Source organism: Macaca fascicularis, chromosome 16, assembly GCF_037993035.2.
Source record: "Macaca fascicularis isolate 582-1 chromosome 16, T2T-MFA8v1.1".
Lineage (NCBI taxonomy): Eukaryota > Metazoa > Chordata > Mammalia > Primates > Cercopithecidae > Macaca > Macaca fascicularis.
Genome location: NC_088390.1, coordinates 59,739,808 through 59,767,360, shown reverse-complemented (window position 1 = coordinate 59,767,360; position 27,553 = coordinate 59,739,808). Strand labels below are relative to the sequence as shown.

The 27,553-nt window shown below is 49.2% G+C and overlaps 2 protein-coding genes and 1 pseudogene across 21 annotated transcripts in view; 2 read left to right on the top strand and 1 right to left on the bottom strand.

The window, feature by feature from the left end:
- The window catches only part of PIP4K2B (phosphatidylinositol-5-phosphate 4-kinase type 2 beta), a 44,863-nt gene extending 25,678 nt beyond the window's left edge, over positions 1-19,185 (top strand). For 12 of the 19 annotated variants that reach the window (XM_074019458.1, XM_074019462.1, XM_015438429.3 and 9 more), the window contains 4 exons: positions 170-283; positions 7,980-8,238; positions 8,721-8,824; positions 9,485-13,542. In XM_074019458.1, coding sequence (XP_073875559.1) covers positions 170-283; positions 7,980-8,238; positions 8,721-8,824; positions 9,485-9,565 — 558 coding nt within the window. In that variant the 3' untranslated portion in view covers positions 9,566-13,542. Of the gene's footprint in view, positions 1-169; positions 284-7,979; positions 8,239-8,720; positions 8,825-9,484; positions 13,543-15,094; positions 15,191-16,808; positions 17,105-18,389 lie in introns of those variants that run through there. The other 7 variants (XR_012425770.1, XR_012425773.1, XR_001486085.4 and 4 more) reach the window with 3 other exon arrangements.
- PSMB3 (proteasome 20S subunit beta 3) lies at positions 14,975-27,407 on the bottom strand. Of its 2 annotated transcripts, XM_005583983.4 has the most exons (6): positions 27,337-27,407; positions 26,832-27,016; positions 23,252-23,359; positions 18,578-18,755; positions 16,636-16,730; positions 14,975-15,088 (listed from the first exon to the last, which is right to left on the bottom strand). In XM_005583983.4, the coding sequence occupies exons 1-6, from the start codon at positions 27,337-27,339 to the stop codon at positions 15,040-15,042; spliced, it is 618 nt and encodes a 205-aa protein (XP_005584040.1). In that variant the 5' UTR covers positions 27,340-27,407; the 3' UTR covers positions 14,975-15,039. The 2 variants fall into 2 exon arrangements, with proteins under 2 accessions (XP_005584040.1, XP_005584041.3); XM_005583984.4 differs by lacking the exon at positions 16,636-16,730.
- Positions 23,901-23,996, top strand: LOC123569589 (U6 spliceosomal RNA; annotated as a pseudogene).
- Positions 27,408-27,553: the final 146 nt, after the last annotated feature.

The following is a 27,553-nucleotide window of genomic DNA, read 5'->3' as shown; positions in this document are numbered from 1 at the left end:
CTGCCCAACGCCTGGGACTAGAGGCTCCTGCACTGTTGATTTAACAGGTTGAGTGTCAGTACACTGAAAACCTTTCCGCTTTCTGTATAGTTGCTCCCAGCAGAACAGTTGGGTGTCCCTGGGGTGAATGAATCAGGCTTACCCAGCCTAACTGCTGTTGCTCACCTAGGCCAAGGACTTGCCAACATTCAAAGACAATGACTTCCTCAATGAAGGGCAGAAGCTGCACGTGGGAGAGGAGAGTAAAAAGAACTTCCTGGAGAAACTGAAGCGGGACGTTGAGGTACTTACTAACCTTCATTTTCACCTGCAGGGCTCCTTCTTACCTAGAGTAGGAGCCTCTTAAACCTTAAGAAGAATGGAATTCACTACTTTCTAGGAGTATAGACAAAAGGAAGGCTGGTGATTTGAGCAGTGTGGGCACTTATGGGCACCTAAAGCAAGTGCAAATGATCATTCCACCTGACGGAGCATAGTTGGTGCCAGTAGTACCTTTGCAATTTAGTTTAGAATGCTTTTCCCTTTTCACTAATTCATTCCAACACCTTTTCCAAACTCCCTTCTGCTGTTGTCCCTACAATGGAGAGGGCATCTGGCCATCAGAGCTGTAGGAACCCAGCTATTAAGATCCTGTAACCCCAACATTTTGGGAGGCTGAGGTGGGAGGATCACTTTAGCTCAGCAATTCAGTACCAGCCTAGACAACATAGCAAGACCTCATCTCTACTAAAAATTAAAACATTTAGCCAGGCGCAGGGGCACACACCTGTAGTCCCAGCTACTTGGGAGGCTGAGGCGAAAGGATTGCTTGAGCCTGGGAGATGAGGCTGCAGTGAGCTGTGGTCTCACCACTACACTCCAGCCTGGGCAACAGAGCGAGACATTGTCTCAAAACAAAAACCGAAAAAGTTGGCTAAGCATGGCGGCTTATGCTTGTAATCCCAGCACCTTGGAAGGATGAGGCGGAAGGATCACTGGAACCTAGCAGATCAAGGCAGGATGAACCGTGATCGTGCCACTGCACTCCAGCCTGGGTGACAGAGCAAGACCCTATCTCAAAAAAACAAAAATCCACCAACCAGGTTCTTCTCTGGCTCTGGCTCTGATTCTCCACTTATCGAGCAAACTTCTGTTTGTAGTCCGGGGAGGACAGGTGCTAAATAGGGAGAATGTTACCTGGACCACTTGATAACTCAGTGTCTTCATCTCTTTTGATAAATTGAGAGGCTGCTCTTTAAAACTAAACCCTACAAACAAACGGGAAAAAAAAGTTTTTTGTTTTTTTTTAATTGTGGTAAAATACATATAATAATAGGTGTATTTTTTTGGTGGGGGAGGAGATTTTCACTCTGTCCCCAGGTTGGAGTGAAGTGGCATGATCTCGGCTCACTGCAACCTCCACCTCCTGGGTTCAAGTGATTCTCCTGCCTCAGCCTCCCAAGTAGCTGGGACTATAGGTGCATGTTAGCCATTTTGAAGTATGTAGTTGAGTGGCTTGAAGTACATTCACATTGTTATGCAACCAGCACTACCATTCATCTCTGAACTTTTATCTTCCCCAGCTGAAACGCTATACCCATTAAACACTAATTCCCAATTCCCTCTCCCTAATCCCTGGCAATCAGTATTCTAGTTTCTGCCCCTGTGAAGTTGACTGCTCTAAGAACTTCACATAAGAGGAAGCAAACAGGCCGGGCATGGTGGCTCACGCCTGTAATCCCAGCACTTTGGGAGGCCGAGGTGGGCGGATCACGAGGTCAGGAGATCGAGACCATCCTGGCAAACACGGTGAAACCCCGTCTCTACTAAAAATACAAAAAAATTAGCTGGGCGTGGTGGCAGGTGCCTGTAGTCCCAGCTACTCGGGAGGCTGAGGCAGGAGAATGGCGTGAACCCGGGAGGCGGAGCTTGCAGTGAGCCCAGATGGCACCACTGCACTCCAGCCTGGGCGACAAAGCAAGACTCCGTCTCAAAAAAAAAAAAAGGAAGCTGAACAAGGTGGCTCACGCCTATAATCCCAGCACTTTGGGAGGCTGAGGTAGGCGGACCTCCTGAGGTCAGGAGTTTGAGATCAGCCTGACCAATGTGGAGAAACTCGCTCATCTACTAAAAATACAAAATTAGCCGGGTGTGGTGGTGCATGCCTGCAGTCCCAGCTACTTGGGAGGCTGAGGCAGGAGAATCGCTTGAACCCAGGAGGTGGAGGTTGCGGTGAGCCGAGATCACGCCATTGCACCCCAGCTTGGGCAACATGTTATGAATGAAACTCTGTCTCAAAAATAAAAAAAAAAAAAGGAAGCAAACAGCTGTTGTCCTTTTGTGACTCTCTTATTTCACTTAGCATAATGTGTTCAAGGTTCATCCATATTGTATCATGTGTCAGAATTTTTTTTTTATTTATTAATTATTTATTTGTTTGTTTTGAGACAGAGTCTTGCTCTGTCGCCAGACTGGAGTGCAGTGGTGCGATCTCAGCTCACTGCAACCTCTGCCTCCCGGGTTGAAGCAATTCTCCTGCCTCCGCCTCCTGAGTAGCTGGGACTTCAGGCGTGTGCCACCATGCCCAGCTAATTTTTGTTATTTTTTTAGTAGAGACGGGGTTTCACTATGTTGACCAGGATGGTCTCGATCTCCTGACCTTCTGATCCACCCGCCTCAGCCTCCCAAAGTGCTGGGATTACAGGCGTGAGCCACCACACCCGGCCAGAATTTCTTTCTTTTTATAGCTGAATAAGGCTGAGCATGGTGGCTCACACCTGTAATCCCAGCAACTCAGGAGGCTGAGGCAGAAGGATTGCTGAGGCCAGAAGTTGGAGACCTGGCCTATTTACTGAGATCCTGTCTCTGCAAAAACTTGAAAACTAGCTGGGTGTGGTGACATGTGCCTGTAGTCCTAGTTATTCAGGAGGCTGGGTGGCAGGATCCCTTGTGCTAGGAGTTCATGGTTGTGGTGAGCTATGATCATGCCACTGCACATCAGCCTGAACTAGAGGGTAAGACCCTGTCTCTTTAAAACAAACAAACAAAAGCTGGGCATGGTGGCTCACGCCTGTAATCCCAGCACTTTGGGAGGCCAAGGCGGGCGGATCACGAGGTCAGGAGATTAAGACCATCCTGGCTAATATGGTGAAACCCAGTATCTACTAAAAATACAAAAACAAAATTAGGCAGACATGGTGGTGGGCACCTGTAGTCCCAGCTACTCTGGAGGCTGAGGCGGGAGAATGGCATGAACCCAGGAGACGGGGCTTGCAGTGAGCCAAGATGTGCACCACTGCACTCCAGCCTGGGCGACAGAATGAGACCTCATCTCCACACACACACACACACACCTGATTAATATTCCATTGTTTGAATGTATTACATTTTGTTTATTCATCAGTTAATGGACCCTTGTTATATCAGTTGGGGTTCTCCAGAGAAACAAAACCTATAGAATGTTTTGTAAATCTCTTTATACCAAGAGATTTATTTTTTATTTTATTTATTTATTTATTTATTTATTTTTGAGACAGAGTCTCGCTGTGTTACCCAGACTGGAGTGCAGTGGCGCGATCTTGGCTCACTGCAAGCTCCACCTCCTGGGTTCACGCCATTCTTCTGCCTCAGCCTCCCGAGTAGCTGGGACTACAGGTGCCCACCACCACGCCTGGCTAGTTTTTTTTTTGTATTTTTAGTAGAGACCGGGTTTCACCATGTTAACCAGGATGGTCTTGATCTCCTGACCTCGTGATCTGCCGCCTCGGCCTCCCAAAGCTCTGGGATTACAGGCGTGAGCCACTGCGCCTGGCCCCAAGAGATTTATTTTAAGGAATTGGTTCATGGGATTATGGAGACCAATGAGATCTGCAGTCAGCAAGCCGGAGGCCCAGGAGAGCTGGTGGTGTGGTTTTACTCTACAGGCCATCAAGCGGCCAGGCAGAAGAGGTTCCCTGTTCCTCACAGGAGGGTCACCCTTTTTCTTCTCTTCAAGCCTTCTGCTGATTGAATGATGCCCATCCAAACTGGGGAGGGCCGTCTGCTTTACTCAGTCTACCAGTTCAATGCTCATTTCACCCAGAAACCGTCACAGACGCGCTCAGAATAATGCTTGACCAAGTGTCTGGGCACTCAGGCCCAGTCCAGCTGGCATATACAATTAGCCACCACACTTAGGTTGCTTCCACCTTGTAGCTGTTGGGAATAATGCTACTGTGAACATGCTTCGTTTTGCTAGGAAGCGTTTCCTTAGTCACCCCTAACTATGTTCTTTCCTTATTCTGTCTTTCATCATCTGACATTATTTGTCCTGAGTCTTTCGCCTTCTCCCTTTTCTACCTCCCCCTACTGTCGTTCTAAGAAGAATTTAATGCAGTTTACTCAGTGCATTTATTTTCTTTTTTTTTTTTTTTTTTTTTTTTTTTTTTTTTTTTTTTTTTTTTTTGAGACGGAGTCTCGCTCTGCCGCCCAGGCTGGAGTGCAGTGGCCAGATCTCGGCTCACTGCAAGCTCCACATCCCGGGTTCACGCCATTCTCCTGCCTCAGCCTCCCGAGTAGCTGGGACTACAGGCGCCCGCCACCTCGCCCGGCTAGTTTTTTGTATTTTTTAGTAGAGACGGGGTTTCACCGTGTCAGCCAGGATGGTCTCGATCTCCTGACCTCATGATCCGCCCGTCTCGGCCTCCCAAAGTGCTGGGATTACAGGCTTGAGCCACCGCGCCCGGCCCAGTGCATTTATTTTCAATGCATATTGCTTTATAAATGTTCTCAGGTGGGTGGAGGGCATGGTGCATGGACCCTCTTTTTCCTGGGACCCCGACCACTTCTCCCTGGGCCTTGAGAAGGCTTTATCTAGAAGTGTTCAGAGTGGTGTCCCTCCTGCCCTTCCTCTTTCAAGGACATCCTGCTGGGCTCCCATCTTTAGGGCTCCTTGTGCTTTAAGTTGTGTTCTGGGCCTGTGCATAGAGCCACTCTGCTTCCATGATGATTCTCCTCCTAGTTCTCTGTTAGGGCCTAACACGGTGGTCAGTCTTGCAGTCTCCTAGTGACCACTGTGTGATGGTGACTGCACTCTTGCGTCATTATTAGCTAAACTGGAATGCCAGCTGGCCATTTCCATCCTGTATCATTCCACACTTTGTCTGGAAATCCTAGATAGAAGACTTGAACCACCACCCTACTCACAGCACCCATTATACAGATGAGAAAACTGAGGCTTGGCAAGGGGAGTCACATGATGCTAGGGGAGGGCCCCAGAACTTTACCCTGCACCACACAGCCTCTTTCGACCTTTGGGGAATGGGTTGAGAATATTGGTTGGTTCTGGCTGCCATTCTTGTGTGGTTTTGTGTTCCCTCCCTTTTTTTTCTATTTTTACCTGGGCTGATAAAGAAGTCGATGACATTGTTTTTTCAGACTTTGTCTCTGAGGCCAGTTAGAAGTATATTTTACCTTGCAACCCAATGGATACAACTGAAACACTGTCTACCTTTATTTTCTATCTTGTATTCTGCTATTTTCTATTCTATTTTATTATACAGTAGTCCCCCCTTATCAGCAGGGGACATGTTCCAAGATCCCCAGTGGATGCCTGAAGCCACAGATAGTACTGAGCCCCATATATACGGTGCATGAATTTTTTTTCCTTCTTCACAGTTTCTTGGATAGAAGATTTGTTCTTGGCCGGGCGCGGTGGCTCAAGCCTGTAATCCCAGCACTTTGGGAGGCCGAGACGGGCGGATCACGAGGTCGGGAGATCGAGACCATCCTGGCTAACATGGTGAAACCCCGTCTCTACTAAAAAATACAAAAAACTAGCCGGGCGAGGTGGCGGGCGCCTGTAGTCCCAGCTACTCGGGAGACTGAGGCAGGAGAATGGCGGGAACCCGGGAGGCGGAGCTTGCAGTGAGCTGAGATCCGGCCACTGCACTCCAGCCTGGGCGGCAGAGCGAGACTCCGTCTCAAAAAAAAAAAAAAAAAAAAAAAAGAAGATTTGTTCTTACAGGAGATCTTAGCAACCTCAGCATGGAATTTATTTTGTTTTTAAGTCAAGAGCTTTCACCTTTTCACTTAAAGCTGGCCAGGTGCAGTGGCTCACACCTGTAATCCCAGCACTTTGGGAGGCCGAGGCAGGTGGATCACTTGAGATCAGGAGCTTGAGACCAGCCTGGCCAACATGATGAAACTGTGTCGCTACTAAAAATACAAAAATTAGCCAAGTGTGGTGGTGATACACGCCTGTAGTCCCAGCTACTCGGGAGGCTGAGGCAGGAGAATCACTTGAACCTGGGAGGTGGAGCTTGCAATGAGCCGAGATTGCACCAGTGTACTCTAGCCTGGGTGACAGAGCAAGACTTTGTCTCAAAAAAAGAGAGCACTTTATGGCTTCTCTTTGGCATATCTGAATTGCCAACATCACTACTCTTGCTTTTTGGGGTCATAATGAAGTCAAATATGGGTTACTTGAATACAAGCACTGTGATACAACTATAGTGAACTGATAACCAAGATAGCTACTGACAGCTACTGAAAGACTAATGGGACGTTAGTGTGTACAGTGTGGAGACACTGGACAAAGGGATAATCTGCATCCTGGTCAGCACTGAACAGAACATAGCAAGATTTTATCACACTACTGAGAATGGTGCACTATTTAAAAACTTATGAATTATCGCCGGAATTTTCCATTTAATATTTTTGGACTGTGGTTGACACAGGTAACTGAAACCATTGTGGATAAGGGTGGACTACTGTATTTAATTTAAAGAAATCCTAGTTCCAGCCCACTACATTGGGTTTAAGAGTCATAATGGGTTGAAATTTGTGATCTGAAATATATTGCTGTGTTGTATCCATCTCTCCAACCTCTTCCATATCATTTCATTATTTCTTTCCTCAAACTTGGCCATGGCCTCTTTTTTTTTTTTTAGTAAGAGACAGGGTCTCACTCTGTTCCCCAGGTTTGAGTGCAGTAGCGCCATCGTAGCTTACTGCAGCCTCAAATATCTGGAAGCAAGCGATCCCACTTCAGCCTCCCAAGTAGGTAGGACCACAGGTGTGCACTGCCATGCCAAGCTAATTTTTTTTTGTTTTTTGTTTTATTTGAGACGGAGTATCGCTCTGTCCCCCAGGCTGGAGTGCAGTGACGCGATCTTGGCTCACAGCAAGCTCCGCTTGCCAGGTTCACGCCATTCTCCTGCCTCAGCCTCCCGAGTAGCTGGGACTACAGGCACCTGCCACCACGCCCAGCTAATTTTTTGTATTTTTAGTAGAGACGGGGTTTCACTGTGTTAGCCAGGGTGGTCTCGATCTCCTGACCTCGTGATCCACCCACCTCGGCCTCCCAAAGTGCTGGGATTACAGACGTGAGCCACCACACCCGGCCACACCCAGCTAATTTTAAAAGTTTTTTGTAGAGATGGGGTCTCACCACATTGCTGAGGCTGGTCTCAAACTCCTGGCCTCAAGTGATCCTCCCTAATTGGCCTCCCAAAGTGCTGGGATTGTAGGCGTGAGCCACCGTGCCCAGCCACCATGGCCTCTCTTGATCCCAACCCGTCATGGGCTGTTCCCTCTTCCTGCAGTGCTCGTTCCATCTTTAACCTGCAGCACTTGCCTCACTGACTCCTCTTCATCCTTAAGCCTTGGCCTCAACTCCTTTCTTCAGGGAGGGTCTTGCTCACCCCTCACTGTAAACTCCCACAGCTCCTTGACTTTTTTTTTTTTTTTAAGACAGTCTCGCTCTGTTACCCAGCTAAAGTGCAGTGGTGTGATCGCAACCCACTGCAGCCTCGACCTCCTGCCTTTCCCCTGCTGAATGACTGTCTTCCCCACTAGACTTAGAGAGCTCGCTGAGGGCAGGTGCTCTGATGCCTTTCTCTCTGTTGAATTTCAGAACTCTGTAGAATTGAGTTGAATGCCTTTTCCGCCTTTCTGGATGTCACTGGGATGTCCTGTGTAACGTCTTCTTCCTTCCATCTTTCCGTCCTTGGCCTTCCTAGTTCTTGGCACAGCTGAAGATCATGGACTACAGCCTGCTGGTGGGCATCCATGACGTGGACCGGGCAGAGCAGGAAGAGATGGAGGTGGAGGAGCGGGCAGAGGATGAGGAGTGTGAGAATGATGGGGTGGGCGGCAACCTACTCTGCTCCTATGGCACACCTCCTGACAGCCCTGGCAACCTCCTCAGCTTTCCTCGGTTCTTTGGTCCTGGGGAATTCGACCCCTCTGTTGATGTCTATGCCATGAAAAGCCATGAAAGTAAGTCAGAGCCTGTGCCTGCCCTGCATAGCCCTGCCCTCATCCTAACCCCTCAGCTCATTGTTTAGATCCTTCTAGGGACATCTGGGCCTCCACCTCATTCATTGCTGCCTTTGACCTCTTTCTGCCTCCAGACTCCCCTCCAGGGTCGCCACCTGAACCTGGGGCCCTGGGGCTCCTTCTCTGCCAGGCTTTCCTATACTTCCCTGCTTGTCCTGGCTGACTGAGGGATGGTTCTGCTCTGGTTCATGGGATGAACCAAACTTTATTTACACTGTCCTGTCAGCCCCTCAGAGTGACTGTGAAGATCCAATAAGATAAGAGCTATGAAAGCTGGAAAGGACTCCACTGGTCCTTTTCTCAGCCCCAACATGATAAGGATGGAGCTGAGCCTTGTGTCTGAGGGTTGTAGTAGTGCCCAGCTGCTTTCTGCCCTTCTCCTGCCCCGTCTTCCTCCTTCCCTGCTCTCCATGTCCCTCCAGGTTCCCCCAAGAAGGAGGTGTATTTCATGGCCATCATTGATATCCTCACGCCATATGACACGAAGAAGAAAGCTGCACATGCTGCCAAAACGGTGAAACATGGGGTGAGTCCTCTCCATCTTCATCCAGGGCCCCCCTGAGTCAGTGTGTCTGTGCTCACCTTCAGACCCCAGGGAGGGCAGTCTCAGGCCTCTTGCTCCAAGGAACACACTCCTGTCTCCTTCTTCCCAGGAGAGTGGACTGGAAGAGCAGCCTGCCTGCCTTGCCATGTTCCCTGTCTTCACCTACCCACTCCCTGCCAGGCTGGGCCCAATTTGTTTATCCCCCAGTTCTCTAGCCCTTGGGGCCAAGCCCGCCAGTGTTTTTCCTTAGGGCCTGCTGGGCCTATTGTGCATCTTGTTGAAGGGCCAGTAATAGCTTTGTTTCCGTGACCATAGTGTTCCCCACAGGCCTGTTTCCCTGTGGGCCTGAAGCCCTGTTCTCCATGTAGTGACCCCCATAGAGATCCAGAGCCTCTCTGCCACCTCCCCACTGCCTTTCTTCTACTTCGGTACAGGCCTGGGGTTATAAATCACAGGAGCGGGGCCAAGACAGTTCAGGACTGGTGGGCCACTTCCTGAGGTAGTCTGCTCGGTCTTGGTGGGGCCGGGGGTGGTATTCAGCTCTGATACTAAGAGGCTTCTGAATACCCTGGCTCCTCCAAGGTGCAGCCTCCTGATTGGGGCACAGGAACTCAACCTGAATCAGCCTCTTGTGTATTACAGGCAGGGGCCGAGATCTCGACTGTGAATCCTGAGCAGTACTCCAAACGCTTCAACGAGTTTATGTCCAACATCCTGACGTAGTTATCTTCTACTTTCAGCCAGAGCCAGAGAGCTGGATATGCGGTCGGGGATCGGGAGTTAGGGAGAAGGGTGTATTTGGGCTAGATGGGAGGGTGGGAGCAGAGTCGGGTTTGGGAGGGCTTTAGCAATGAGACTGCAGCCTGTGACACCGAGAGAGACTTTAGCTGAAGAGGAGGGGGATGTGCTGTGTGTGCACCTGCTCACAGGGTATAACCCCACCTTCTGCTTACCCTTGATTTTTGCCCCCCATTTGACACCCAGGTTAAAAAGGGGTTCCCTTTTTGTTACCTTATAACCTTTTAAGATACCTTGGGGCTAGAGATGACTTTGTGAGTTTATTTGGGTTTTGTTTCTGAAATTTCATTGCTCCAGGTTTGCTATTTATAATCATATATTTCATCACCCTACCCACCCTCCCCATCCTTGCTGAGCTCTCAGTTCCCTTCAGTTAAAGAGACACCCAGTAGACCCAGGACAAGGGTCCTTTCAGAGCCAAGTGCTCTGATGCCAGGTTGGAGAGGTCAGACACCTCGCCCTGCTGCATTTGCTCTTGTCTGGATTAACTTTGTAATTTTATGGAGTATTGTGCACAACTTCCTCCACCTTTCCCTTGGATTCAAGTGAAATGTTGCATTATTCCTCCATCCTGTCCGGAACATACCAGGTCAGCACCAGACATCTCGGATCAGAATCAGAGATCTCAGAGGGGAATGAGTTCATCCTCATGGGATGGTGAGGGGCAGGAAAGCGGCTGGGCTCTCGGACACCTGGTTCTCAGAGAACCCTGTGATGATCACCCAAGCCCCAGGCTCTCTTAGCCCCTGGAGTTCAGAAGTCCTCTCTGTAAAGCCTGCCTCCCACTAGGTCAAGAGGAACTAGAGTACCTTTGGATTTATCAGGACCCTCATATTTAAATGGTTATTTCCCTTTGGGAAAACCTCGGAAACTGATATATCAAATGAGGTCCTGTGCCCTCGTTCTATTTCCTTCCTTCTGACCTCCTCCCAGGCACTCTCACTTCTAGCCGAGCTCTTAGCTCTGGGCGAATCTCCAAGCACCTGGAGTGCTCTTTTGCAGAGACACCTCCTTAAGCCAGGAGATCTGGCTCCCTGTGCCTGGAGAGTTACAGCCAGCAAGGTACCCCCATCTTAGAGTGTGGCGTCCAGACGTGAGGTGGCTTCCTAGTTACATGAGGATGTGATCCAGGAAATCCAGTTTGGGAGCTCGATGTGGGTTTTGACCTGGCCCCGCCTTGGGGCTGTTTTTTCTTGTTGCCCCGCTCTAGACTTTTAGCAGATCTGTGGCCCACAGGCTTTTTTGGAAGGAGTGGCTTCTTGCAGGTGTTCCACCTGCATTCGGAGCCTGCCACCCGGGCCCTCAGAACTGAGCCACGGACTGCTCTGGCCAGGAGAGGAACAGCCCTGTTGCTCTGCATTGGGGGAGGTACATTCCTGCGTCTTCTCACCCCCTCAACCAGGAACTGGGAATTTGGGATGAGATATGGTCAAACTTGTAGATAACCCCAAAGATGTGAAGATCGCTTGTGAAACCATTTTGAATGAATAAATTGGTTTCCTGTGACTCCTTCCAAACCTGGCCAAGCTCAGCTTCCGAAGCAGGAACGAGCACTGTCTCTGTGCCTGACTCAGCATACAGGTCAGGAAAGAATGGAGATGGCATTCTTGGACTTCAGTGGGGCTGCTGGATTGGATGGGAAACCATTCTGGAAGAGGCAGATGGGGGTCAAACCACTGCCCTGGCCCCAGGAAGGGGCCATAGGTAGGTCTGAACAACTGCCGCAAGACCGCTACATGACTTAGGGAACTTGAAACCAACTGGCTCATGGAGAAAACAAATTTGACTTAGGAAAGGATTATGTAGGAATAATGTTTGGGCTTGATTTCCCCGTGTCATAATGAAGAATGCAAGTTTGGATCTGCTCCTCGTCAGGCCCAGCATCTCTGAAGCTTGGAAAACTGTCTTCCAGCAGTCTCCATGGCCTTGGGCTCCCACCGGCTTCTCTGCGTTTGGTCTGCTGATCATGTTGCCATAATGTGTTTGGAAAGTGTAACACATTCTTAGCGGTTAAAGACGACTACCAGGTATCTAACTTGTTTAACATTGAGAGTGTGTGTGTGTGTGTGTGTGTGTGTGTTGTATATTGTTTACAGTTTGAGAGGTAGCATTCTGTTTCAAATGCTTTTTGTTTTTCTGACAGTATTGTTGACTGGGTCACAACATTTTGAGCTGTGGTATGGTGGATTTTCAGTTTTTTTTTTTTAAAGGTCATTCGCTGTGCTATCTTCAAAACCTTGAGTTTGGCCCCTAATGTTTGGCATTCTAATGTTTAAAAGCTATTTATCTTGCTTTATACAAGTTTCCTTTCTCTTCTTTTCATTATGATACTCTATTTGGTCTGCAGTTTGAATGTAGAGAAAGTGGACTGATTCCCCAAGCACTGTCTGCCCCTACTCTTTCCTCCTTGGGTCCCGCCATTCTTTTACTGGGCAGCCGAAGGCATCGGAGGGCAAGTGACTACCCTCAGCCTCACTCCCTGGGGCCATGAAGAAAAGCTCAACAGTCTCATGGCATCTCCGAATAATGTTGGGTCTCCCAAGAAGAAAGGTGTAAGAATAAGGACATGGCTGATTGGGCAAGGCCAGGATAGGGCTAAGGCCAGGATTCCTGGCTGGCATCCAGTCACCCCTTCTCCCGTCCTTCTCCCTCTTCCACATGTCCACAGCCGAGACACTGTAGTCTCCCAGCCACAGTGATGAGTGCCCTGGAAACTCCACTGACCTCTAGATGAAGGTCCCTGGCCCTGGTTCCTGTTAATTAACCACTGGGTATTTGTGTCCCCCAGCACAGACTCCTTTTCTGTGCCCTGCGGCTTGGGGTCACGGGGCTTGCCAGGAAGCCACAGTGGAGGGGCGCAGACTGAAGCAGTGCTCCACCTCTCCTTGTTTCTCTAGCTCAGGGGTTGCTGGTCTGTGGCAGGCGCCACGAGTGGCCCCTGTGGCTGTTCTCAGTGGCAGTCTCCTAAGTTCCCAACCACAGGCAGCTCTTTGTCCTCTCTCCCTACTTCACTCTTACTCTTGCCTGTACTTTCGGCCTCAAATGGGCCTGCTGGTAGCGCTCAGGGTGAGGCTAGACTCCTGCCCTGCCTTTCCTGTCTTCATGGTCTGCCAGGGCATGCCTTGGGGAGGTGGATCAAAGATAGGACTTTTCTCAGTAGCCAGTCCTACCTCCCAGTTGTCTTTTTACCAGTTAAGGGTGGGAGAGAAAACGGCAGCACCCCAGCATGTGAGTTACTCAGGTGTTGGGGGCCAGAAGGGACAGTGTGTTTAAACAACCTTCAGAGCTCTGGCCTTAAACCTGTGGCCCCCCCCACCAAGTCTAGGAGCCTCATCTCTTTCTGGCAGTCATGCGGGCAGGGGGTCCTGAAAGGGAAAACCCATTCAGACAACTGTTCCCCAATCTACCAGCCATCTGCAGGGGCAGTGACGCGGCCTCTCCCTCCTCTAGAATGTGCCGCTTATGAAGAGTGCCCCACGGGGAAGAGGAGACTCAGCTGTCCTTCAGTAGCTTGTGCCAGTATCCCAGGGCAGAAGTTTCCACAGGAGCCTCTTGCCCTTGCTCAGAGCCACTTTGTGAGGCGGTGGGAGCCAACACCCTTGGGGGAGGGGCAGTGCTGCTCAGCACACCCCAGCATCAGGTCAGATCATTGAAATTAAAAAATGTGAATGAAGTTCATATCTACCTTTTGGGGAAACAGGACAAACCACCACCCCACCAAGTGTGTGACTTCTCCATATCCCATTGCAGTTTCCATTTTTTAAATAGGAATTTTCAATCCCCCGTGCTTGTCTAACGTCCGCTTTAAACAGTTCGAGACCCTGTTACTGTTTGAAAATGCATGCATGTTACAATGAATCTCCAACCTGAGGAAAAAAATAAAACTCAAAAAGCTTTGTGTAGATCTGTTATGTGTGAGTCCTTGGGAAATGAACCTTTTTTTTTCTTTCCAGAATTAAAAAGTTTTGGTCCTAGCTTTAGAGGCAGCTTCGGCTAAATCAATGTATGGCTTGAGTTTGGAGAAACAATATGGTCAATGACATCCCGCTTTCAGATGCAATTAATAAGCAGTGGTTAAAAGCACAGCACCACTGGCTGGGTGTGGTGGCTCATACCCAGTACTTGGGGAGGTCACAGCAGGAGGATCGCTTGAGCCCAGGAGTTCAGGACCAGTCTGGTAACATAGTGAGATCCCATCTCTACAAAACAAGAATTAGCTGGATATGATGGCACATGTCTATAGTCCCAGCTACTCTGGAGGCTGAGGTGGGAAGATCACTTGAGCTTGGGAGGTTGAGGCTGCAGTGAGCCATGATTGCACCACAGCACTCCAACCCCGGCAATAACGAGACTCTTAAGGAAAAAACAAAACACCACAGCACCAGGGCCAATCCGCCTGTTAGCTGTTACCACCATGCACGTGGAAGAATGGACAAACCACCCCCTCCTCCAGTGTGTAGAGCGAACTCTGGCTAGGAGCCACTCACCTGACATAACTTTGAACATGTCACCTCTGTGCACATCATCTACTCCATCTGGGCACTTAACTTAAAACCTAGCGGTTCTCAAAGTGCGGTCTTGGACCAGCAGTGTCATTAGCACCTGGCAGTCAGAAATGCAAATTCTTAGGTTCCAACCCAGATCTCCTGAATCAAACTTTTAATGAGCCCTCCAGGTGATTCCGATGGGGGCTAACGTTTGGGAACCACTCTGCTATGCAAACATGAGGCCATCTATGTACTACAGGTTGCAAGCTGGAATCGTTTGGGGGAATTTTGGAATAGACAGGTGCCCTGGCCCCTAAAAGGCCAATTAAATCAGAATCTCAAGGGGTGGGATCAAGGTATGTGTTTTAGGAGTTCCACAGGTGACTAATGTGCTGGCCAGGTTAAGAAACACTAGACTACTTATGGATACTTGGCCAAATATCTACCTGAAGCAATAAAAGATCTAAGGGTTTTCCCATAGAGTTTGAAAAGGATTCTAAGCTCTGGAGTCAACGGAACATGAGTTTATGTCCTTGCTTTACCACGTATTAAAGTAGACTTGGGTAAGTTATTTAACTGTCCTTCTTCTCCAAACAAGGATAATCTCAACTACCTTGAGTCATGATGATGAATAAATTCTAGACCATGTAAAGCACTTGTGTGGAGCCTAGCACAGGGAGCATGCAGCAAGTGACATGTGGATTGTCCCCACTGGCACGCACCCGTGGAGTAGAGCGTGAGCCAGAAAGCAAGCCGAGGGCCAGGCCACACACACCAAGTGGCTGGCTGTAGCTGCCCAGCTAGGGCAGAGATCTGCGGAAAGGCATCAAAGACAAAGAAGCAGGAGTGAAAGACAGGCTATTTTATTTCAAAAAAAAAAAAAAAAAAAAAAAGTGGGCTCTGGGAACAGGGTTAGTCCATTCGGGCCTTCAGTGTCCTGGTGGTGATTTTGTCCTTCTCGCTGCAGAGGAAGAAAATCACAAGAAAACAACATCTCTACCCATCTGGACCGTGACTGGGACTAGCTCTCCTGGCCCTCAGCACCGAGCCCTCAAGCCCTGGGGTAAGGGAGCAGAACAAATGGCTGCCCGCTGCCTCTAGGTGTAACTATCCTGCTCTAGTTCATTCCTGCTGGCTCATCTCCTCTGCCTGTGGTGAGGAAGGAGGGACAGGAACAGAGACCTGGGCAGACTTTCCACAGGTGGAACCACCTCGAGGAGGCTTTCCCAGAAAATGATTCTGGGAAAGGGCGACTTCACAGCTCTCCAAAGAAGGGAAGGAGCTTGGCTGGATGCGGTGGCTCATGCCTGTAATCCTAGCACTTTGGGAGGCCAAGGTTGGTGGATCACGAGGTCAGGAGTTCAATACCAGCCTGACCAGCATGGTGAAACCCCATCTCTACTAAAAATACAGAAAGTGGGCGTGGTGGCATGTGCCTGTAATCCCAGCTACTCAGGAAGCTGAGGCAGGAGAATCGCTTGAACCCAGGAGGCGGAGGTTGCAGTGAGCCAAGATAGCACCATTGCACTCCAGCCTGGGTGACAGAGCGAGACTCATCTCAAAAAAAAAGAAGGGAAGGAGCTCCTCCAAGCCTAGAGAACAAGCCACTTAGGAAGGAGAAGGTGTGGTTTCACCCCAAAGAACATTAAAAAACCTTCGGTGGTAAATTCTGTTTTTTGGGTTTTTTTGAGACAGAGTCTCACTCTGTTGCTGGAGTGCAATGGCGCTATCTTGGCTCACTGCAACCTCCGCCTCCCAGGTTTAAGCAATTCTGCCTCAGCCTCCTGAGTAGCTAGGATTACAGGCGCACACATGATGCCCAGCTAATTTTTGTATTTTAGTAGAGACCGTGTTAGCCAGGCTGGTCTCGAACTCCTGACCTTGTGATCCGCCTGCCTCAGCCTCCCAAAGTGCTGGGATTACAGGCATGAGCCACCGCGCCCGGCCAAATACTGTTTCATGGTAATTAAGCAGGCTATCCCCCGAAAGGGTCCAAATGCTTATCCTGCAATGTAGGAAAGTGGTTGGAAGGACACCTCCTATTCTATCCAATCAGGTTCCTGGTGATGTCTCCAAACAAGAGGACAAGGGGGATGGCACTTAGGGAGCTGGCTGGGGCTTGGAAATTGGTCCCTAGAGCCCAGAACATCATATAGATCTGGGCTGGAGAGAGGATGCAAGCCACCTAAAATTTCAATCCATTTGTAGTAGCTTTGCTGTGGCTCACCCCAACACAGATCCCTGAGACTTTGGGGACATTGTTAAGGAAGAAATGTCTCTTGAGAGCACGGGTCACAGAACCTCAGCTGACAGAGGCCAGAGGAAGCTGGGTAGGCTGCCAGCTACCAGCCATAGGTAGGCATGGACTTTTGCTCATCCAGGACAGCCAAAAGCACCTTTCTTATCTCATACCTGACCAGGGGGCTGGGAAAATGGGGTGTATGCTTGTGGAGAAGGGAGAGGCAGGGTGTCTGCAGAGCGTCTAGACTTCTCCCAGCCCATACTCACATGATGTGGACAATAACTCCCATGCCTGATACTGCATCCCGGTCCACAGCATTCAGCATGGCTTGGGAGATGGTTTCAAACAGGTGTTCTGGATCCTGCCAACAGAGTGGGACCCCTTGAGACCACAGCCTCTGGCTCTGATTTGTTTGGTCCCTTAACTCTCTTTTTTCTAGGCTCAAGGTTCCCAGCTCTGGCCTCAAGACATGCCTGAAGTAAGGGATGATTCCCAGGATGTGGGAAGCCCCCCTCAGCTCCTTCCTTGGAAGGAAGCAGAATTATGTAAAGGAAAGTGAAAGAGACGTCAAGCCCTGAATTTCTTTTACTAATCAGCAGTGTGACATTGGGCAAATAGCACGTCCCTTCACTGAGCCTCAGTTTCTTCTCTGTAAAATAGGGAGAAGAATCCCTATTTGGTTCCCATGTGCTTTAGCAGCTGTCTGATGGGCTCTGATCCTGGATATCTTAACAGGTACCTCAAAACCCAACCTGTCTCCAACCACAAACCCACTTTCCCCAAACCTGTTCCTTCTACATTCTGTCTTGGCTAGCCTAGCTGGAGAATCCAGCCATCCTCTGTCTCTACCTCCTTCACTTCTGTTTTAAGTGACTAAGTCCCCTTGACAGCTGCCTTCCTGCCTCCCCACTGCCACTGTCTTTGCTCAGGGCCTCAGTGCCTCCTGCAGGCGATAACAGCCTGTCATGTCCACCTAAAGGCACCTGATTCCCTAGGTTCCTTACGGCAGAGGACAGAGTTCAAACTCCTTGGCATGGCATTCAAGGCCCTTTGAGGTCTCATCTCAGTCTCCAGCATCGTTTCGCACCATGTTTAACCCACACTTCAGCCAGGTTCAGCTCTCTCCAGTCACTGAGCATACCTGGCCATTCCTGTACCTTTGCACAGGCTGTTCCTTCTGCTACCAGACTCTCTTCTTTCCTCTTCTTCCCAACAAACTGCAGTTTAATGGTATTTGGGTGTGTCTTGCTTCACTGGACTGCAGTGGGCCCTTGAAAGCAGACTGTACCTGCTTTCCCCAATGCCCAGGAGAACTGACACTCAATAATGACAGCCGACCCTCGCCGTCGAGCACTATCTAATCTCTTCTCATTTGTTTTTTTGCTCGCTTCGGCAGGACATATACTCATTTGTTTTCCTCAGCACCACTGTGGGTTTTTTTTTTTTGTTTTTTTTTTGAGATGGAGTTTAGCTCTTGTTGCCCAGGATGCAGTGCTATGGCACGATCTTGGCTCACTGTAACCTCTGCCTCCCAGGCTCAAGCGATTCTCCTCAGCCTCCTGAGTAGCTGGGATTACAGGCGTGCACCACCATGCCCGGCTAATTTGACATTTTTTTTTTAGTAGAGACAGTTTCTCCATGTTGGTCAGGCTGGTCTTGAACTCCCGACCTCAGGTGATCTGCTTGCCTCAGCCTCCCAAAATACTGTGATTACAGGTGTGAGCCACCACCCCTGGCCTCCTCAGCACCACTTCTAAGGTAGACTTTCTTATCCCCATTTTACAGTCAGAGTAGTGGAGGCAGAGAAGTAAACTGGCTTCTCCAAGAACAATAACTAACGTGGTGGGTGGATCCAAGTTTCCAACCCAGACAACCTGGTTCCAAAGCCCATTCTGTTGAGCCGCCTCTAACCCTACACTGAGTTAAATGTTTGCTCAACGAATGGATGCGAGAACCCTGTAAACCCAATGTAAGGAATTCTTACTGCTGTGGCAAATATCTAACTGTGGTTTCCCAACAGAAGATGCTCTCCTTTGGAGCCAGTCAGCCCTGGCAGATGGAATTTCTGGATACCCTTCCAAGGAGCAGCAGCTGCGGCTTTCCCACCTGCACCATTTTCCCCATTACCTGCCACATAAACACATTTTTTTCCTAATGACCAAGGGTGGGTACCTCAGAGCCCAGTCCCACTCCATGCCACCAACATACCATGTTGGGCTCCCAGAGGGACTCGCACATTCCGTACATTTGTTCGGCGCAGGTGCCACTGACCACAAAGTCATCAGTCACCATGGGGCAGCCGATGAGGTCTAGAGAGCAAATGAAGGGCTTGAAGGTCTTCGGGTCCAATCCGGCAATGACTGGCTCAGTGTAGTAGGGGCCAAACCTGTGGGGGCCAGCATCAGAGAGAGAAACCAGAACTCAGGAATGCTCACTTTCATGTTCAAGCCTATTCAGACAAGGCCCCGGCCTAGACCCAGACCCAAAGGGAAACGGAGGACCTGTTTAGGAAGATGACCTTTCCCCGAGGCCAGCCCCCTCTCGCTTCTCCTGCCAGCTAGCAATGTTCTAAGACTTCTTCACTTTCTCTTCTTCAACACTGACCTTTCTGTCCTCCTCATCTCTGACCCTCTTGTCCTCCTTTCTTTCAGAATTGTTTTCTTCGAATCCTCCCTCTCTTCACCCAAGGTCCTACCATCACTCAGTCCTCTATGTGTATGTTTATACCTCTACTCCTTTAGAGAAAAGATTGGAGGCAGTTTATATGAAAAACACTGAAAAATAAAACTAAACCATTAAAACATAATACAAGATAACTCAGACTGAACACAAAGTTTTGTTTTGAGCCCCCTCGCAGGCAAGGCACAGAGGGATACTCAGTGGCTGGGTTACTCTCATTGTCTGTCAAAAGGAAATGGCAGCTCATCAGAAACTTGTTCTAGACACTGATCTTTAAGAAAAATCAGTCTTTTTTTTTTTTTTTTTTTGAGACAGAGTCTCGCTCTGTCGCCCAAGTTGGAGTGCAGTGGCCGGATCTCAGCTCACTGCAAGCTCCGCCGCCCGAGTTTACACCATTCTCCTGCCTCAGCCTCCCGAGTAGCTGGGACTACAGGCGCCTGCCACCTCGCCCGGCTAGTTTTTTTGTATTTTTTTTAGTAGAGACGGGGTTTCACCGTGTTAGCCAGGATGGTCTTGATCTCCTGACCTCATGATCCGCCCGTCTCGGCCTCCCAAAGTGCTGGGATTACAGGCTTGAGCCACCGTGCCCGGCCGAAAAATCAGTCTTAGGGATCTTTATGTACAGATGATGGTCCCTGACTTATGATGGTTCAACTTAAAATTTTTCAACTTTATGATGGTTCCAAAGTAATAGGCATTTAGCGGAAACTATGCTTTGAAATTTGATCTTTTCCCAGGCTAGCAATATGTGGTACCAAACCCACTCCTAATGCTGGACAGTGGCAATGAGCGGCAGCTCCCAGTCAGCCACACAATCACGAGAGGAAACAACAGATAATTTACACTGTTCTGCTGTGAGCAATTTTTGGATATAGTGTTTTGTGTTTTTGCATCCTATGTCTACAAAATACCCATTTCAAATTACAATATTTTAAACTTACAACATGTTATAAGGTAAGGAGTGTCTGTATAAAATACCAAATAACAAATGGCCAATATCCTCAATAGAGTCAGTAAAGAGATATTATCCATATGTCTTATTGGATCACAGTCATTTCTTTCTTTTTTTTTTTTTTGAGACAGTCACTTCTTTCTTTTTTTTTTTTTTTGAGACAGAGTCCAGGCTGGAGTGCAGTGGCATGATCCTGGCTCACTGCAAGCTCTGCCTCATGGGTTCAAGCCATTCTCCTGCCTCAGCCTCCCAAGTAGCTGGGACTACAGGTACCCGCCACCATGCCCAGCTAATGTTTTGTATTTTTAGTAGAGATGGGGTTTCACCATGTTAGCCAGCATGGTCTCGATCTCCTGGCCTCATGATCCACCTGCCTCGGCCTCCCAAAGTGCTGGGATTACAGGCGTGAGCCACTGCACCCAGCCTGGATCACAGTCATTTCTAAGGGCATGATCTTCAGTTATAGCTCTAAATAGAAACACACACACACACACACACACACACACACACACACACACACAAACAGTTTGAGATTACAGGCATAAGCCACCATGAAAATAACTTTTTTAGGCCAGGCACGATGGCTCACGTTTGTAATCTCAGCACTTAGGGAGGAGGCCAAGGCTGGAGGATTGCTTGAGCCTAGGCATTCAAGACCAACCTAGACAACAAAGTGAGACCCCTGTCTCTACAAAAAAATTTAAAAATTAGCCAGGTGTGGTGGCATGCACCTATGGTCCCAGCTACTCGGGAGGCTGAGGCAGGAGGATTGCTTGCGCCCAGGAGGCAAAGGTTGCAGTGAGCCATGATCGCACCATTGCATTCCAGTCTGGGCAAAAGAGTGAGACTCTGTCTCAAAAAAATAATAATAAAAAATAAAAATAATAAATGACTTACTCTTATTGAAAAGAATAAAAATACATTAGGTTACCTGAAAAATTTTGGATTTTTAGCTACTATTGCCGGGAGCTTCCTCTATGAGCCCATCTGAAATCAGTGATTTTTCTGGCAGGACAGGCTGAGGCACTGATCTGCAAACCTGAGCAATGTCCAGACTCCTTTTAAAATCTGGACCCTAGAAATACCGTCTACGCACCTCTGAAACACTGCAGGAAAAGTTACTTCAGATGGTAACTTGGCATCAGCATAATAGAAAGTTCAAACACAGGCCCTGAACTGTTATAGTATTTGATTTTAAGGTTCTTACCCAGATAATCCCAGATATTATTAACTTTTTTTTTCGTTGGCTGGGCGCAGTGGCTCATGCTTGTAATCCCAGCACTTTGGGAGGCCAAGGCAGGTGGATCACCTGAGGTCACGAGTTCGAGACCAGCCTGGCCAACATGATGAAACTCCGTCTCTACTAAAAATAAAAAAATTAGCCAGGTGCGGTGGCAGGCACCTGTAATCCCAGCTACTCGGGAACCTGAGGCAGGTTGCTCACCGCAATCTCTACCTCCCAGGTTCAAGCAATTCTCCTGCCTCAGTTTCCTGAGTAGCTGGGATTACTGGCGTATTGCCACTATGCTCAGCTAATTTTTGTATTTTTATTGGAGACAGGGTTTCACCATGTTGGTCAGCCTGGTTTCTTAATTCCTGACCTCAGGTGATACACCCATCTCGGCCTCCCAAAGTGCTGGAATTACAGGCGTGAGCCACCACGCCCGGCCTATTTTTTATTTCTTTTGAGACTAAGTCTCACTCTGTCACCAAGGCTGGAGTGCAGTGGCATGATCTTGGCTCACTACAACCTCTACCTCCCAGGTTCAACAATTCTCATGCCTCAGCTTTCCGTGTGGCTGGGATTACAGGCATGCACCACCACACCCAGCTAATTTTTGTATTTTTAGTAGAGATGAGGTTTCACCATGTTGACCAGGCTGGTCTCGAACTCCTGACCTCAAGTGATCCACCTTCCTTGGCCTCCCAAAGTACTAGGATTACAGGCATGAGCCACTGCGCCCAGCAAGCCATTTCCAAATATGAGTTAATTGCTACAACTTTATAAGACTTTTTGCTGGGCGCGGTGGCGCGGTGGCTCATACTTGTAATCCCAGCACTTTGGGAGGCCGAGGTGGTAGATTAGTTGAGGTCAGGAATTCAAGACCAGCCTGACCAGCATGATGAAACCCCGTCTCTACTAAAAAAAAAAAAAAAAAAAAAAAAAAAAAGCCAGGTGTGATGGCACATGCCCGTAATCCCAGCTATTCAGGAGGCTGAGGCAGGAAGATCACTTGGACCCAGGAGGTGGAGATTGCAGTGAACCATGACTGCGCACCAGGGTGACAAAGCAAGACTCCATCTCAAAAAAAAAAAAAGAAAAAAAAAAAGAAATGACAAGTCCTTTCAGTTTTGAAAGCTAAAGAGTATTTTTACAAATTGCAAAAATTACTTCAAAATAAAAAGTTAAAAGGAAAAAAAAAAAAAAAAAAGAGCTTGGGCTGTGTGTGGTGGTGGTTCACACCTATAATCCCAGGACTTTGGGAGGCCAAGGCAGGTGGATCACCTGAGGTCAGGAGTTTGAAACCAGCCTGACCCACATGGTGAAACCCCATCTCTACTGAAAATACAAAAATCGTCTGGGTGTGGTGATGTGGACCTGTAGTCCCAGCTACATGGAAGGCTGAGGCAGAAGAATTGATTGAACCCGGGAGGTGGAGGTTGCAGTGAGCTGAGATCGTGCCACTGCACTCCAGCCTGGGCGACAGAGCAAGACTCCGTCTCAAAAAAAAAAAAAAGAAAAACAGAGCTCAACTTGTATTCTGGCCACCCAGGTTTGCCCAGAGGTAGAAAGCACCCACAGGGTCTCCGTTCAATTCCATCCCAGATTTCTGCACTGAATTCTACAGTTAGGCCCCTTGTTTCTCACCATAAAGCCCTCAAAAAGAACTGACGAAAATGAACACCCCATTCCTAGGCTCCCTGCTATTCCCGAGAAGCCAGTGCTGACAGAATAGCTCTAGAGTAAGGGTGGCTCCTGCTGGGAGACCCCAGAACAGTCTAACAGTGGGACTAATTCTTTTGCCTAGATGCAAACTTATCTGCTATGTGCATTCCTTGCCTTCTTCCAATGTAAGTATTTTCTTTCCTATTTGGTTGTCAGGCCCAAAGAAAACACACCCATAAAATAAGAATATTATCCTGCAAATAAGAGATGGAAAAACAAGGAGAATCCCCTTCCTCAGCACCTACTCCGTACTACATTCAAAGGTTGTCTGCATTCCCTCAGTGCTAGCTACACTTGCACTCACCGTTTCTCATACAAGAGATTGGCCACCATGCTCATGAGGGTATAAGGTTTGATCTGCCGACCTTCCTTCAACTCATACAGGTTCAGCCGGAACTTGAGGCGCTGGGCACTGAGGTAGGAGAAAAGTGAGTTAGTAAGTCATTATTGAATATCCCCAAGTGTCTACCCTGTTGAGGTCAGGGGCACATAAGGAGACACCTCATCTCAGTCCCTGCCCAGGGAAAACTGCAGTCTTACATGTGTTAGGAAGTAGCAACTGGTGCTCACTTTGGCAGCACATATACATGTACATATACACATACACATATACACATATATACATACACATATATACACACACACACACACACACACACACATATATATATATATATTTTTTGAGATGGAGTCTCGCTCTGTTGCCCAGGCTAGAGTGCAGTGGCAGGATCTGGGCTCACGGCAACCTCCGCCTCCTGGGTTCACGCCATTCTCCTGCCTCAGCCTCCCAGGTAGCTGGGACTACAGGCGCCCGCCACCACGCCAGCTAATTTTTTTGCACTTTTAGTAGAGATGGGGTTTCACTGTGTTAGCCAGGATGGTCTCGAACTCCTGACCTCATGATCTGCCTGCCTCAGCCTCCCAAAGTGCTGGGATTACGGGCGCGAGCCACTGCACCTGGCCTGGAAGCACATATATTAAAACTGGAAAAATACAGAGAAGATTAGCAGAAGGATGACATGCAGATTTGTGAAGCATTCCATATAAAAAGTTTTAGGCTGGGCGCAGTGGGTCACACCTGTAATCCCAGCACTTTGGGAGATTGAGGCGGGTGGATCGCTTGAGCTCAGGAGTTCAAGCCAAGCCTGGGCAACGTAGTGAAATCTTGTCTCTTACAAAAAATACAAAAATTAGCTAGGCATGGTGGCGCACACCTTAGTCCCAGCCACTTGGGAGGGTGAGGTGGAAGGATCACTTGAGCCCTGGAGTTAGAGGTTGCAGTGAGTTAAGTTTATGTCACCAGTCTGGGTGACCAAAAAAAAAAAGAAAAAAAGAGCAGCACCAACTGCTGTGCTATGTGCTAACAGACCTGAAAGGTGCCTTAGAAAAAGGCCACTTGGCAGCCGGGCGCAGTGGTTCATGCCTGTAATCCCAGCACTTTGGGAGGCCGAGGTGGGCGGATCACGAGGTTAGGAGATTGACACCATCCTGGCTAACACGGTGAAACCCTGTCTCTACTAAAAATACAAAAAATTAGCTGGCCGTGGTGGCGGGCCCCTGTAGTCCCAGCTACTTGGGAGGCTGAGGCAGAGTGGCGTGAACCCAGGAGGAGGAGTTTACAGTGAGCTGAGATTGCGCCACTGCACTCCAGCCTGGGCGACAGAGCGAGACTCCCGTCTCCAAAAAGAAAAAGGCCACTTGGCAGCTTTGGTGAAAAAAGGAAAAAAGGTCACAGCTTGCCAGTTCCATTTCAGAGCCCCAGGATAGGCCCCTGCATAGAGCAGACCAATGCCACACCTGCTGGAGGCAAAGCAGTGTCTCAGGACACCAGAGCAAAGAGCCTTAGAAATGACTTGAGCGGCCGGGCGCGGTGGCTCAAGCCTGTAATCCCAGCACTTTGGGAGGCCGAGACGGGCGGATCACGAGGTCAGGAGATCGAGACCATCCTGGCTAACACGGTGAAACCCTGTCTCTACTAAAAAAATACAAAAAAAAAAACTAGCCGGGCGAGGTGGCGGGCGCCTGTAGTCCTAACTACTCGGGAGGCTGAGGCAGGAGAATGGCGGGAACCCGGGAGGCGGAGCTTGCAGTGAGCTGAGATCCGGCCACTGCACTCCAGCCGGGGCGACAGAGCCAGACTCCGTCTCAAAAAAAAAAAAAAAAAGAAATGAGCTTCATCTTCCAGGTAGGGAAACTGAGGCCTAGTGAAATGGGCAGTTATTGCCCACAAACAAGCAAACGTGGTGAGAAAAGCCCTCTGAAGAAAAGGAAATGGTGTGAGAACAGCAGTGACTGGAGAGGGGAAGGCTCACAGGAGACTTCACACTGACAGGAACCCCAGGATGTCATTCTCTGACTCTACCAGGATAGGAAAAAAGGGCTGCGAGATCTCAGTGTTATGTTCTTGAGACTCAGGGAGTTTTAAGAGAAATGAGAACATTTTCTTTTTTAATTGCCTTCTTTTTATTTCTGAGACAGAATCTCACTCTGTTGCCCAGGCTAGAGTGCAGTGGCACAATCTCAGCTCACTGCAACCTCCGTCTCTCAGGTTCAAGCAATTCTCCAGCCTTAGCCTCCCGAGGAGCTGGGATTACAGGTGATCACAACCACGCCCAGTTAATTTCTGTATTTTTAGTAGAGACAGGGTTTCACCATGTTGGCCAGGCTGGTCTGGAACTCCTGACCTCAAGATATCCGCCCACCTCCCAAAGTGTTGGTATTACAGGTGTGAGCCACCGCGCCTGGCCGAAATGAGAACATTTTCTGACAGGCATCCACCCACACTTGTGAACTAGTCTCTCCACCTTCTAGGAAACAAATCCAGGACCTGCCGCTCCTCAGGCCACCAGTACCCTGCAGCACCTGCCCCCTGTGACCACATATTCCCTCCTGAAAGCCTATCGCCATTCTTTTCCTCTCTTCTTATTATCTGGTTTCTCTTGTCGCCTCACTGCTAAATGTAAGGTTCAGCTCTTAAACTGCTACTCATTATTTCCCTCTCTACAGACTTTGTCTCTCCAGAATCTGCTCCCATAGATTTGGCACATTGCCAATGCTTCCCCAACCCTGAGATGTAATATCAAAACCCCAACTGTTTGTAAGATGTTTCTGTTGGGCTTGCCTTGTCCCCTCAAAATTGGTGTCAAAATCAAAGTCAGGCCAGGTGCGGTAGCTCATGCCTGTAATCTCAGCACTTTGGGAGGCTGAGGCAGGTGGATCACTTGAGGTCAGGAGTTCCATACCAGCCTGGCCAACATGGTGAAACCCTGTCTCTACTAAAAATACAAAAATTAGCCAGGCATGGTGGTGCGTGCCTGTAGTCCCAGCTACTCAGGAGGCTGAGGCACAAAAATCGCTTGAGCCTGGGAGGTGGAGGTTGCAGTGAGCCAAGATCACGCCGCTGAGCTCCAGCCTGGGTGACAAAGCAAGTCCCTGTCTCAAAAAAAAAAAAAAAAAAAAGAAAGAGAAAAAAGGGAGGGACACGTTTCTGGAGACAGTCTCGCTCTTTAGGGACTGAGCGCTGACTTCGGCCTTAGAGAGACTCGCGTGGGAATCTTGGCTGACACTCATTGACTTTGCTTCTTGGGCAAGACACTCTCTGAGACCCTCAGTTTCCTCATCTGCAAAATGGGATGGCAACATGGAATCCTCAGGGAGAGGATTAAGTAAGTCCATGAATGTGAGGTGTTTTCCACAGAGCCTGGCACAGCGGAAATGCGGGTAAAAGTTGGTTAGGATACATCTCTGTATCGCTATGGTGTGCGGCAAAGTCTCAAACTCACTGGTGGTGTGTGGTAGATGACTGACACCTTGGCCGGTCAAGACGCCAGGGGAGGATGGTCCAAGAAGAGACCTGGGTGTGGGCAGGGACCCTTGAAACTTACACTGTCTGGACGTCAGTGGCGAGCCCGGCCAGACCGATGTACAGCCGGTCACCCATTGGAAAGATCTTCTGGAAGTCCGTGGTCACCATCTGGGCCTGGATCCCGAAGCGCCTGTCTGCAGCGATGGCCACACAGTTCTTCCCCTTCATGGCCATGACGGCCCCTCCGTTATAGGACATAATAGACTAGGACAGACAGAGCGAAGGGGTCAGCGCGGGGGGTCAAACGCTGCGACAGCCCCCGGCCCAGCTCCTGATGCGGAGGCTCCTGTACGCCCGTTCTCCATTCCGGAGGCGCCTGAACCCCTGGTTCTCCAGCTGGGATGAGCACTGTGTGGCGGCGATGAGCCGCACTCACCCTCTTGGTCCTCACCGGGGTCCGCTCCCCTCGAACTGAAACCGTTTCCTTCCATCTACCCTTGGCCCTTTTCGTCCCCAAGCCTCTCCCGACCCCCTCCGCTTCTCAATCCTTCCCTGTGCTCCTTTGCTTTAACTCCCCATCTCACCATGATTGCGGTGTACTAGGACCCCTCGATCGCCGGAGCAATTCCAGTAAACCGGGTCTAGCCTTCACTGCGCAACCGCTCTCGCTGCTGTCTCTTTATTGGCTGATAGGCGGACTCTTCCTGGACATCTGGGCTTTCTATTGGTCCCGCATCCCTGTCGGTCACCAGTACAGGTAGTTTGGTTGCAAAGTCAAAACGGAGGCGGGAAAAGCGGAAG